We start from the raw sequence: 13,424 nt of genomic DNA, 5'->3' as shown, positions 1-13,424 counted from the left end.
GAAACAAATGAGATGATATCAGTCAACATGCATGTTCTTCAAGCATTTTTGGGGATTTTTAGATAATTTGCCTTCAGAAAGTATTAGTAGTAATGCCACAAAAACAATTTGGCAATGAAATTAATGTGTGAGATACAAAATATGGTTTTGCCAGCACTGTAAACTCAACTCCATCAGATTTGCTTCAGACAACAGACAGCACGAAATCATTATTGTATTCACATAATGGTTGTTAAAAATGAAAACATAAGCAAAGACAGAAATACAACAAGCAGGAGTTTGTACCCAAACATAATACAATACCATGTTGAACAGACCGAAGCAGAAACATTGTTTGCAGTTTCACTTCATCACTCAATAATCAATGTTTCTATAACAGTCCTGTAATTACTCTTTTTCAGTGGAATTTTTGTGTTAAAACCCTAAAAATGAAGAAGAAAGTCAATGCACCTCAGCAGACGAAAGTGAAAGATATCAGCAGCAAAGAAACTGCATCTGACGGTGTGGCCATTAACGACTGTTCACAGGAAAAGAGGCATCTGATAATATCCCAAACTGATGGCTGCTTCTTGAAGTTCTTGAACGAAGACCGGCAGAAGCTGCCATCGCTCTGTGACATAACCGTCACGGTCCGTGGGAAGATGTATCGGGCCCACAAAGTGGTTTTGGCTTTCGGCAGTGGCTTTTTTCATGCCAAACTCAGCGAAAACCCTGAACTGCAGCATGTTGTCATTGATAACATCGAGGTCTTTATCTTTGGACATTTGCTCGACTTCCTGTACACGTCTGAATTCGAAGTTCCAGAAAGCCAGATTCCTGCTCTGTCCGAGGCTGCCTGTTTTCTGGAGATGATGGAAGCTGTAAATCTGTTGGCAAAGTGGGCGACCCCAGCTCATGGTGATGAAGACCGTGATGTTCAGCAGGTTCCAGCGGAGACTCCGGACGTCCCGACTTCAACAGGAGCTCAGTGCTCTTTCTGCAGTCGTAGCTTCTGCTATAAGAAGTCTCTGGAGAATCACCTGGCTAGGTCACATAGCTCTGGTTGCCAAGTTGAGGACGAGCAAAACATGGCAAGCACATCTGTGGTCACCACCCGCAGATCTGCCCGCCAGAGGAGGACCCCTGCTAAATTTGAGAGCGAAAATAGCCACGTCCCGTCTGGAAAGTCTGGTCCAAAAACTCCAAATCATGATGCCGCCGCTTATGAGGAGGAGGAAAGTGAGGAAGAGCAACCGTTTGAGCAGGAAGAGCAAAGTAGTAAAGATGGGCGAGAAGAAACGGTCGAGGAGGCAGAGTGTGAAGACGGTGAGAAGCAAGAGGAGGAACATGTGGCTGAAGCCCAGAAGGAAACCCAGCACAGCCAAGCCACGAATGTGTTTCCAGAAGGACTGGCTCCCGTTGTGATCCAGAGCGCTAACAAGAAGACTCTCAAGTGTCCCAAATGTGACAAAACCTTTGATCGTATAGGTGAGAACTATAACGTGAAGGCTTTTCGAATTAAGTCAGCAAGGCTGCGGTTATTTGATCAAAAAATAGAATAAAAACAATCATATTAATATATTCATAAAATATTATTATAATAAAAAAAGTGATTTCAATTTTTTTTGTGCTTTAATTAAATTTTCAGCATTAATTTAATTAATATTGTGAAATATTAATACCTTGTAAAATATTTTCTGTCTATTTTAATTTACATTAAAATGTAATTTATTCCTGTGATGCGCAGCTGTATTTTCAGCATCATTCCTCCAATCTTCAGTGTCACATGATCTTCAGAAATCACTCTGATACGATGATTTACTGCTCAAGAAACATTTCTGATTATTATCAATGTTGAAAACAGTTGTGCTGCTTAATATTTTTGCCAAAACCATGAGTTTTTGATAAAAAGAAAGCATTTATTTGAAATAGAAATCTTTTGTAACAATGTAAAAAAGCAACTTCATCTTAAATAACTTATTTTAATGTGCCTTTGTTGAATAAAAATATGTGTATATATATGCATAAGCTCATGCCACTGTGTTCCATCTGTCCTGAGATTATAAGGAAGGAAACGCCTTTAAAATAATTACATTCCTGAAAAGAAAGCTTTATTAAGCAGTTCGGCTTAAACTTTTATTATTATTTCTATCAAAAAAATGTAAAAAACGAAATAATTGCTGAATGGCATATATGCAGCAGTCTCTGTCTGAGTCAACGCTTTGCTTTTTCCTCATTTTGTAGGTAAATATGAGAGTCACACCAGAGTACACACGGGAGAAAAACCTTTCCAGTGTGACATCTGTCTCCAGTGCTACTCCACCAAATCAAACCTCACCGTGCACAAGAAGAAACACGACAGTGATTCGCCCGTCCAGAGGAAAGAGCACAAGTGTCCCTTCTGCAACAAACTCCATGCCAGTAAGAAGACTCTCAGCAGACATGTCAAGAGGTGAGCTTCACAAAACCTGTCCAGAACATATCCAGCTCATATTCCACACAGAAAACAACAGAAATATGAAAATCTAATTTAGCATTTTAGAAAGTCGAGCCTATTGTATTTATTAAGATTGCTTTTGCATTGCGATGTTAATTTCATGAGCTCTTTTCTCAATAGCATGATGCAAAAAATGTACACTTAAATGTATACATTCACTTTGCTTAAAGATTCTTGTGTACTTCGGATTAAATTCTCCTGTTCTATTTCCAATCACTTGTATGTGATGAGCCAGTTTGAATAGAGAAAGTGGCTCATTCTCCAGTTTGCAACATTATGTGTACTGCAATGAGAATCGACAAAAGAAAGATAACCAAGGAATTATCTGAGGCACTCCGACACAACATCTCTAGACTCTAAAGGTTACAAGCACATCTCCAGAGAACTTCATGTTCCTGTGTCCACCGTACATAATATAATCAAGACGTTTCATGGCAGTGTAGACCGCCTCACTGGATGTGAAAGGAATGCACTGCGCCCCCAACTTTAATAATCAGCATTGAGATAATCAGCATAAAAAAAGAAAAACCCTCAAAAGTAGAAAATATGAAAACATGAAAAGCAATGTCAAGGTCGTACCATCTTTGGAGTGAGTATTTCTTTCTTTCTTATGTGGAACACAAAATAAAATGTTTGGAATAATGTTGGTAGTCAAACAATTAACTTTCTTCCATTATATTTTTTGACCATACGCTAGAAGATATTGGGAACCAAAACTGTTTTGTGTTCCACATTTGAAAGTCATAAAGGTTTGTAATAGGGTTGTCAAAATGGCTGAAACTTTTTTTTCACTTAAATATTCACAAAATTCTAATTATATTCGAATTTAAAATGCATAATTTCAGTTAGGGTGAAGAAATGCTTTTGGCTTCTCTTCTTAAGCCACAAGAGGGCACATCGAGCAAAATAATACTGCACGTTTATTCAAAGCATCAGATGACATGAATATCTGTGAAGAAATAGTGCATGTTTAAAATAATGTTTATAAAGGAATTATAATTAATTTGCTTAAACAACTATAAACAAAACAGCATAGTTTAATCCAAACACATAAAATACATTTTTCATTTGTAAACACGAGTTGCAGTTGGATGGAGAAAAAACCCACCATAAAGTCTCGACATGTTTTTTCAAAGTTGAACTTGAATTAATTTTACATGGCTTTCTAAACATGCGACTATTTCATGCGAGACGCGAGTGCAACATTGATGGATGTCCCTTTAGAAAATGTTCTGTGTGAACAGCTTGGTTTCAGTTTGGACGTAAACAATATCTTCTCCGTATTGATGTTCTCTTTTCCCCAAATATTTGTCATTATAAGCGCTGCATGCAGTGGCTTCAATTGCCCAGGCTAACAAACGTATTATAATGCAAGGACACTTCCATCGTCATCACATCTCATTCGTCACTGATGAGGCCGCTCCTTAACGCACACCTAATGTTCAAATGCAACGGTTTTACATTCGAAGATGCATTTTTATTTTAAATTTGACTTTATAAATTTGTTTACTAAATTAATAAATGGAACATTTTTTACAAACTGTGATTAATTCTTTCCACAGTTATTAACACTTTAGATTTAATAAATCTAAAGATTTTGTATATTTTTATTTTAAATATTTTTTATTTAATACACATTTGTTAGACTGTACTGTGTGTTATATTACTCTACTTACTATATTATATTACATTACTGTTACATTACTTAAATCTGATGTCTTTTTCTGTTCTGACTGTCTATTTTCTTTTGGAAATTTGTGGAAACGCTATCATGGATTTTTAATTATTTATTATTATTTTTATTTTTTTTTTCATTTTACTATTGGAGCAAATTGGATCACGAAAAAAATGTAGTCTCCCATTCACTCCGATCTGCTTCTAAGATTCCTGGAAACGTCAACCGGGTCCATTCTTCTGTTTTGATGCATTATGTTTCCTATTCAGTTTTTACATGTTCCTGAAGCCATCGACTGTTTTGCTAATGAAATATTTTGTTAGCTTGCCTTTAGTATGTGATCACAGTCCAACACATTGTCTGCTAACAGATTTCACCCCGACCACCTCCAGGAGTTTCTCACTCAGAAGAAGAAGAAGAGCGAAGGCTGGAAATGTGACGTTAGTTCTTTGTCTTGTTTTTTTATTTGATTTATTTCATGCACTACATTTATTTCATGCGCTACATCTGAATTGTGGTTGCAAACAATTTTACAGTTGTTAGTATCATTTCTCTCCTGATGCTGCTTTTGTAGATCTGTCACAAGTCCTTCAGTCGTCGCCCTCATCTGGAGGAGCACATGATCTTACATTCACAGGACAAGCCCTTCAAGTGTGCCTACTGTGATGACTACTTTAAATCACGATTTGCTCGGTTGAAGCACCAAGAAAAATTCCATTTAGGTAACGCTCATTGAAACCCAATATTGTTAATGAACCAGACGAGTTGATCTTGCATTGAACTTGTATTGAGTGTATCTTTAATGCTAAAAAAATGCTCAATATCCAGGACCCTTCCCTTGTGACATCTGTGGTCGTCAGTTTAATGACACGGGCAACCGCAAGCGTCACATAGAGTGCACACATGGGGGGAAGAGGAAATGGACCTGCCTTCTGTGCGGCAAATCAGTTCGAGAGAGGTATGACGCTGCTTTTAGGCACCAAAACTGTAGGCAAATGCAATAATGGTTTGAATGTTTTATTCAAATGCAAGCTGCTTATCTTCAAAAATATTTTCAGGACAACCCTCAGGGAGCATCTGAGGATCCATAGCGGGGAGAAACCTCACCTGTGCAGCATCTGCGGACAAAGTTTCCGTCACGGAAGCTCCTACAGGTCTGTGAGAGGCTTGAACCACTCTATGGTTAGATCAAACATGATTTATTTCCAGAAAACTAAGTCTGAGAGAATATGTACAGATGAATAGTTAAGCAAGCAACATATGATACTAAATTAGGAATATACACATCATTACTAGTTGTGTTTTTCTTGAAATACATTACCATATAAAAGTTCGGGGTCAAAGTTTAGAATCTTTGCTGCATTTATTTAATCAAAAATACAGTAAGACCTGTAAACATTATTACAACTTAAAATAACGGTTTACTAATTGACATTGGAACGTTTTGTAACAACATTAATGTCTTTACTGTTAGTTTAATTGAATGCGGTCTTGATCAGTATAAGTATTAACCCCAAACATTTGAACGTGATTAAAAGTAATGGGATATTAATATGTGATCGTGTTATTTATTACTGTTGCTGTTTTTTTTTTTCAGGCTTCACCTTCGCATTCATCATGAGGACAAGCGCTATGAATGTGACGAATGTGGCAAAACGTTCATCCGCCACGATCATCTAAAGAAACACAAAAAAATTCACACAGGTGTTTTTCAGATTCAAGTTGCATTTTATATATATATATATATATATTAGGGCTGCACGATGTGTCGTTTAAGCATCGATATCGCGATGTACGAATCACCGATAGTCACATCGCAGGATGTGCAATGTAGGCTGTCGTAGTTGATCCGTTATTCATTAACTGTACGGGCCAGCTGCTCCCCGGCCCTTGACGAATGTGATTCGCGGATTAATTGCACAGCTTAACCATCATAGAGTGAAAGTTTTGACAGGGCAGAGAGATAGAGAGAGAGTGCGCGAGAGAGAGAGAGATAGAGAGAGAGCGAGAGAGAGAGAGAGCGCGAGAGAGAGCCTGCTCTACATCACTGCCTGTTTCGCTCTGCCCACCGATTCATGCATGTAGTGTAACTGTTTTCATTACGTTGTCACAATTGCTTCGGTTGTTGTTTCAGATCGTTTGATATGTGCTGAGTATTTATGTGTTTTTATCCTAAATCACAGCAGTGCCCATCTGTGAAGGATGTAGCTGTCAAACACACAGCTGTCAGTCAATCATAGCAGTGGGCGTTTACTTCTGTGTCGACAATCCGTCATGCCTATTCAAACAAAGCATTGAGTAGCAGAAAATAGCCTATTGCTTCTAAATTATGATGCTTTTTGACGTCAAATTTTGATAAAATTATAAGTGAACCTCAGAGAACAGTACAAAATAATAAAAAAGGCAGTTCATGACCCCTTTAAAAAGAAAATTCACCCCAAAAGTGAAAATTCAGTCTTCATATTCTCACCCTTATGTTGTTCCAAACCTGTATGGACTGTATGAAAAAAGTTATTTTGAAGAATGCTGGTGAACAAACAGGTTTCCATTGTATGATCAAAAATATTATGGAAGTCAATGGGGACCAAAACCTGGTTACAAAAATTTTAATTTTTGAGTGGACTATCCCTTTAAGGCAAAAAAACTGTAAAATCTAAATAGAGAGTTGTTAATGGTTCAGTATTAGACTCTCCATATAAGATGCTTCATCCCTCTCATGACTGCTTCATGTGTTCAAAAACTGCATCAAAGAGCTTGTACGAGAAGTCTTGTAACATGTGGGTGTGTGTGTGTGTGTGTGCGTGCGTGTGTGTGTGTAGGGGAAAGAGCACATCAGTGTGAGGAGTGTGGAAAGTGCTTCAGACGTGCTGATCACCTGACTGTCCATTATAAAAGCATTCACCTGGGAGAGAAGATCTGGCGAAGGTATACCAAAATCAATTTCAGAAACAAAAAGACACATTGGGTCTCATTCTGTAAGCACACGTATGCACAAATTTGTGAGTGAGGTTTGCATTCAAACATTTTCATGATTCACCTTAAACTTTGATTCTAAATTTACTGAGAAAATATATACTGAGAAAAGCTGTTGTAATTCAAGCTTTGAGGTTTCTCTGAAAAACAATGTAGATATACGTGTATGTACAGCTGACTAATGTAATCGGGGTCTGCATTAAAGGTGTTTCTTGTGTTTGACCCATAGACTGTAAAAAGGTTTGAACTGGTTTTGAGGATGGCATTTCTCATGGTTATTAGAGACTGTCATGTGTTTGCTGAGAGTGATGAAAGGTTGTGTGCAAAGCCCTTATATGGAGATGGGTTGGGTGTGTTTTATGCAAATGAATAGTTTATCCCAAACATTAGTTAGAATGGTTAAAATCGTGTGCGTACATACACGTGTTGTGAACTGAGACTTATTGTTTTTTTGTGAAGAAGATGACATTCAGTGTTTGTTATGCAGTATAAAACAATGGTTGCAGTTGATGTTGAGCATCTGTGATTTCATGATCATGTATTGAATTTTGACAGGTATAAAGCAGTGGTGCATCAGTGTCAGGTGTGCAAGAAAGAGTTCAGGGGGAAGACCAACCTCATGTCGCATTTCAGAACACATTCAGGTAAAATACAATACCATTCAAAAGATTTTTTGCGAAAGAAATTAATACTATTCTATTCAGCAAGGATGCATGAAAGTGACAGTAAAGAGTTTATGAAAGATTTATGTTTCAATTGTTCTTTTGAACTTTATATTCATCAATCCTGAAAAAATGTATCATGGTTTCCACAAAAATCAGGGTTTCCGCATGGTCATAAAAAGTCATAAATTGAACATTAAGAATTTAAGGCCATAAAAAGTCATAAAAACGTCCGTATTTTCCATACAAGGTCATAAAAAACATTTAGCCACGTTTTAAATTGATATGCTAGTGACTAGTCCATTAATTTGTTCTTCCATCAAAATGCGCTCGCAGCGGCAATGGCATTCATTTGTTTCGCCTGTTGTAGTTCTGTATGAGGAATCTGGATGGGATCACACTGGTATCACAGCGTTCCAGAACTACAAGGTCCATGCGGCAGCATACAGACTTGTCAGAAGGACTTTCACAGAAACCCGCGCGAACTCCGAACATACTGTATCATACTGAGTCACTGCTTAGCTTAATTGAAATCATCCTGGCTATCACGATGGGAAAATGTACCTTTAACGATCTATGGCTCGAAGACGGTGCGTTTAGGTGTTCAGGGCTCACGCAGAGAAAGGCGTCTCAAAACGCTTGTACACCGAATTTGCTTTCTTTTTGCTCTTGTGCCGACAAATACATACAAAATACCCACCTTGGAAAAGTATGCTCGAAAAAACTTTTTTTTTTTCAGTTATTTGTAAGTTATTTCTTAAGTGAAAGTAAACAATTGAGGAAAAAGATGCGTTCATCGTCTCTTAAAGTGACCGCGCCTAATTTAGCTACTAGCTGCTGTAATGTTAATCCAAGAAAATGAAAGAAAAATCACTCGCTGCTCTTGACTGCATTACTTTGTAGTTTTAACAAGAATTTATGCACAGTCAAACCAAAAATTATCCAGACTCCAGATATAATTTTTTATATACATATTTTACTAGTAGGTACAGGACACTAATACATTTGTGTAAGTGAGTATAAGCAAACTGTGACATATTATACCCAAAGAATCTTCATACAGTGAACTACTAGTGAAATAGATAGATATAAACGAATTTGTTCTGTCACAGTTTAACTCTAAGTTCTTGTCATATTTTAGAGCCATTTTAGAAGCAATAGCAGATAAACTGTAATAATGTGAGAAATGTTGAAGGTGTCTGAATAAATGTAGGTTTGATTGTATATTTAATTTTTACATTGAAGACTATCCAGTGCTATTTTACATTTAATTATTCGGTTTTTGTACCTGGACACCTACAAACTTGAAAAAAACTTAAACGTTGTGTAAATAGCTAAAATAAATAAAAATGAACTAACATACAAATTAAACAATTTCAAACAGGGCCACTGGTACAATCTTCACCGGGGCCCCGCTGACCCCAGCTACGGCCCTGGATGTGGGTGTTGAAAACTGTGACCAAACACCAATAACACTTGTTATTTTGGAAAGTAATGCATTAAAATAATTGTTAATTTACAATGTTACTTTACAATGTTACAATTGTTAAGTGTTCCTGTGTTCTTGATTCCTTAAGAAAAAGAAGGCGAAGGCTTCAGTTTCTTAATCTTAAGAAATAATAGAATAACTCTTTAAATAATAAAACTTGTTACTTTCAATGAAAGTCAATAATAATAAAAAAGACTTTTGAAAGGAATTTTAATGACTGAAGTTATTTATCGTAATTCTTGTAGGTCATAAATTCAAATCCTAATAGTAATAAAAAGGTCTTAAAAAGTCTTAAATTTGACTGATTAAACCCTGCAGAAAATATTAATTAGAATAAATATTTCTTGAGCTGCAAATCAGCATATTAGAATGATTTCTGAAGCATCATGTGAGTAATGGTGCTGAAAATTCAACTTTGCATCACAGAGAACGGTTTAAATTGTAATTTCACAATATTACTCTTTTACCATATTTTTCCATTGGTCTTAGTGACACCAAACTATTAAATGAAATCAACAAAAATAACAATTGTAACAATAAAAAATTGAACTAATAGATATCTCCATACTTCACTAGTTGACTGATTACATTAAGAATTGAAGTTTTCTGAAATGGTATGTTTAAATATGCATTATCTAATTATAGATGTATGCATTTGCATACATTTCCAGAACAGAAATTGGATAAAGCCAGGTTCAAATTTGTTGTTACTTTTTTTGACATATTAGATTTTTGAGCTCCTTAAATCAGAAAAAAATTTGCAGCAACCAGATTTATTTATTTATTTAGCAAAGTTTTTAATAATTAAATATTGTGTAAAATCAGGCAAACACATATATGAACAAAAAACTTCAGAATATAGATAGGAATAAAACTCTACCACTGAGTGCAAATACATAAAGTGTAATATTAAAATAACATTTTATGAAATAGACAAAATAGACCGATGCATGAAATAATGATGTAGTGTCTTGCCTCAAGGGCAGATTATGGCTGTTTGCTCCTCAGCTTTTTTCCTGATCCTGTGTTTTGCTCTGCTCAGGTGAGAAACCCCACCGGTGTGTGATCTGCAACCAGACCTTCCGCATCAAGAAAACTTTGACCAAACATATGGTCATTCACTCAGACGTACGTCCTTTCAACTGCCCGCACTGCAGCGCTACCTTCAAGCGTAAGGACAAGCTGAAGTATCACGTGGACCACGTGCACAGCGGCCGCCCGCTCGAGCAGCAACAGCCCAACCATCCTGCGGCCCCCACTAGCAAACTCACAGAGTCCAACGAAACGCCCAAACCGTACCACAACACACCTAAGACCGTGCTGCAGGGTGTGGCGGCTGACGTTTGCGTCCCTGTGATGCTCGTCCCCGTCCAGATGACAGAGGAAACCGATCTTGCTGTGCACAAGACGCCACACGGGGTCCTTCCAGCTGTGAGCCAGCAACAGCAGACGGGCTACCAGTCCGCCACTGACCTGGTGTTCTTAGAAAAGTACACCCTCACGCCTCAGCCGACCAACATCGTGCACCCGGTGCGGCCCGAGCAGATGCTGGACCCTCGAGAGCAGTCTTACCTGGGAACGCTCCTGGGACTGGACTCGGCTACAGCTGTGCAAAACATGTCTAATGCCGCTGAACATACTCATTAATTCAGAGCACATCAGTGCTGTTCTGTACAAGCATGCATCTGTGTTCTTCACACAAATTCATTTTGCTATTTAGTCTCGTTGTGCTGTTCTTAAAGGCATAGTTGACTCTAAAATGATGCATGTTGGTTCTACAGAAATTTCCTTAAATTGTTTAATTCAAAGCAAAAAAGAAATTGAAAGGACATGAATGGGAATAAATACAGAATTTTGTAAACTATTGCTTTAATATCTAAGGGAAAACAGTTAATAATGAAATTATGATTGCAAATGAAATTTGTGTGTTCAGATAGTTGACAGAAGGAAATAACCTGCTGTTGGTGTGTGAATGAATAATAGTCTCAGAGACTTCTGAATTCACCACCCCAGACCAAAGTTTGCTTGTGTTTCTGTTAATAAAGCACTCTGGAGTTCAGGAAGCTATTTCATACTGCTTGTTATGGGCTTCTTTATTTTGTCCGCTCGTTCAGTCACATGGTGGTATGTTGGGGGAAATAAAAAAGGCCTAGACATAACAATAATCTTTCTTAGAGAAATAGCCAAAAAAGTCAAATAAAATTCTGATAGCTTGTAATGTGAATCAATGAGATCTTTGTAAGAGCATAACAGCCTATGCATAAAATGCATAATGTCAGATGTCACTCTATATCGCCCAATAATTAGTCTTTGTAAGATGATAATTAATGCATAATTGCTTTATTTGTGGGGGTGGGGGGCCGATAATTGCTGAGCAATTTATATTTATGATTAAGAGATGAACAAATAAACATTGTTAATGGTTAAGTAAACCTAAGTAGCTTCAGTCCAGTAAGTGTTCATCTTTAAATATAACATCAACAGAAGTCATTTAGTAGATTGTGTACAACAGGTTTTTCGATCATGTTGATAATTTAGATTCCCAATAAATATAATAAAGTACGCTTTATAGACTTAAAGATGATTTTATCAACATAGCAGTTTTGTTCATTTGTTTTTCTGCGATTTTTAGTTGTATATGATCATTTCCTACATAGTTTTCGACATATTGATGTATCTGTAACAAATGGACAGCTAAATCTGACTGTGATACAAAACAGAATAAAGTGAGCTATTCCAATTGGGTAATAAATAGTGGATAGAGCTGTATAAGGTCAGCAGTAAACCAGAGCTAATGTGGTACAATATTTGGCCATTTCATTTGATGTGTCACATTGCCTCTCTGTGGTCAAACACCAACACAGTTTAGATCAGGGGTTCTCTACTTTTTTTTTTATTCGATTTGATCATTTGTGGCGGTTTCTTTCTCACTACAAAATGAAAGGTTTGATTGTTCTGCCCCAAATAAGATGATGTGAAAGCAGCAGTAACACGGTACAGTTTGACTTATTTGGCTCAGGTGAAGTACACGACCGTGATTTCCGTCCTGGAGCTTGATCTGTACTATGTCGTTTGTCTGCAAATAATTTTTTCTCACTTTTGGATCAGAGGTTAAAATGATTCAAGGTTTCCATTTGAATCACCTGCACTGTGTCCTCACTGTTGCTGTCTGCCCATATCTCACTTGGCCTCATTTGTGCTCGTCAAGTTTCCATTTTCAGATGGCTTTATCGGCAAGAAGTGATTAGGTGTGAAAGGTGTTTGATTTAAGCTGAGCTTGAATGATCGAAAGCTTTGAGGAAACACATATAGGCTTATAGATGCAATATAGTAGGATTTGTTGATACAGGAGCATCTCTTCATCAGTTGGCCATTAGAAACCTCTTCATATGCTCCTCTAAGCCTGTTATATGCGGTTTCTCATGTATATGTTATTTATCTGTATATTATTTCAATTCTTACCTTTGGATCAGACGTTGACATGATCAATAATCTGTGATTATTTCCCGTGTCCTCACTGTTGCTATCTGTCCGCAGTATTGTGACTTACCTTCATTTTGTCGGTTTTTACTTGTTTTTTATATACTTTCCTTCCCCCCCCCTGGTTTGCACATTCTTCTTGTCTACAGGGCAAAAATATTGGGATGCAGTCTTTGTGCTAGTACGATTATTTTTCCTGAAATATATATATAAAAAAGAATAATAATAACCCCAACTCAAATGTCTGCGTATTTTCATGTCAATATAGTTAATAGATTAGAAATACGCGGGCTAATATGTGTCCATACATATTTCTATTGGAGCAAATGTCAATAAAAGACAAAACCTACTTTCATTTCAGATTAGGTAAAACTTAATTTTAAAAATGAAAATTAATAGAGAAGTGGGATTTGACCCATGAATGAAAACTATAGGAGTGATTAAATATTTGTAAAAATAAATATTTATCAAGCAAGCGACCAACACCAACATAGTAACTGTCTCCTCAATTTTTAAGGTTTAATTCTGTTGATAACTGCACAAAACACATTGTTGTTCACACACATCGAGTCCAAACTTGTTGCATGTGAATCTGAATTCAGTGTAGCAGAGTTTGTATTAGTTTTGTTACTGGTTTTCAAGAATGAGGTCATGCCTTTGTTGGTGTCA

At 36.8% G+C, this 13,424-nt stretch overlaps 1 protein-coding gene across 1 annotated transcript; it reads left to right on the top strand.

Moving 5' to 3' along the window:
- Positions 1-376: 376 nt before the first annotated feature.
- zbtb41 (zinc finger and BTB domain containing 41) lies at positions 377-11,349 on the top strand. The gene is made up of 10 exons (XM_059564105.1): positions 377-1,467; positions 2,224-2,431; positions 4,522-4,591; positions 4,726-4,873; positions 4,980-5,109; positions 5,210-5,305; positions 5,749-5,855; positions 6,971-7,076; positions 7,680-7,768; positions 10,318-11,349. Exons 1-10 carry the CDS (start codon positions 429-431, stop codon positions 10,920-10,922), a joined length of 2,598 nt encoding a protein of 865 aa, XP_059420088.1. The 5' UTR covers positions 377-428; the 3' UTR covers positions 10,923-11,349.
- The last annotated feature ends 2,075 nt before the right edge of the window (positions 11,350-13,424 follow it).

The sequence above is a fragment of the Carassius carassius genome, chromosome 12, assembly GCF_963082965.1.
Source record: "Carassius carassius chromosome 12, fCarCar2.1, whole genome shotgun sequence".
In the NCBI taxonomy this organism is placed as follows: domain Eukaryota; kingdom Metazoa; phylum Chordata; class Actinopteri; order Cypriniformes; family Cyprinidae; genus Carassius; species Carassius carassius.
Note: the sequence above shows the minus strand (reverse complement) of the source record. Positions and strands in the feature narration are given on the sequence as shown.

What these genes read in the sequence shown, in the direction of transcription:
- zbtb41 (XM_059564105.1), top strand. Translation starts at nt 429, where the DNA reads ATGAAGAAGAAAGTCAATGCACCTCAGCAGACGAAAGTGAAAGATATC. An exon ending in CTCAGCAGACATGTCAAGAG is followed by an intron (nt 2,432 to 4,521) that starts GTGAGCTTCACA and finishes GTCTGCTAACAG; the next exon opens with ATTTCACCCCGACCACCTCC. An exon ending in ACACAAAAAAATTCACACAG is followed by an intron (nt 5,856 to 6,970) that starts GTGTTTTTCAGA and finishes GTGTGTGTGTAG; the next exon opens with GGGAAAGAGCACATCAGTGT.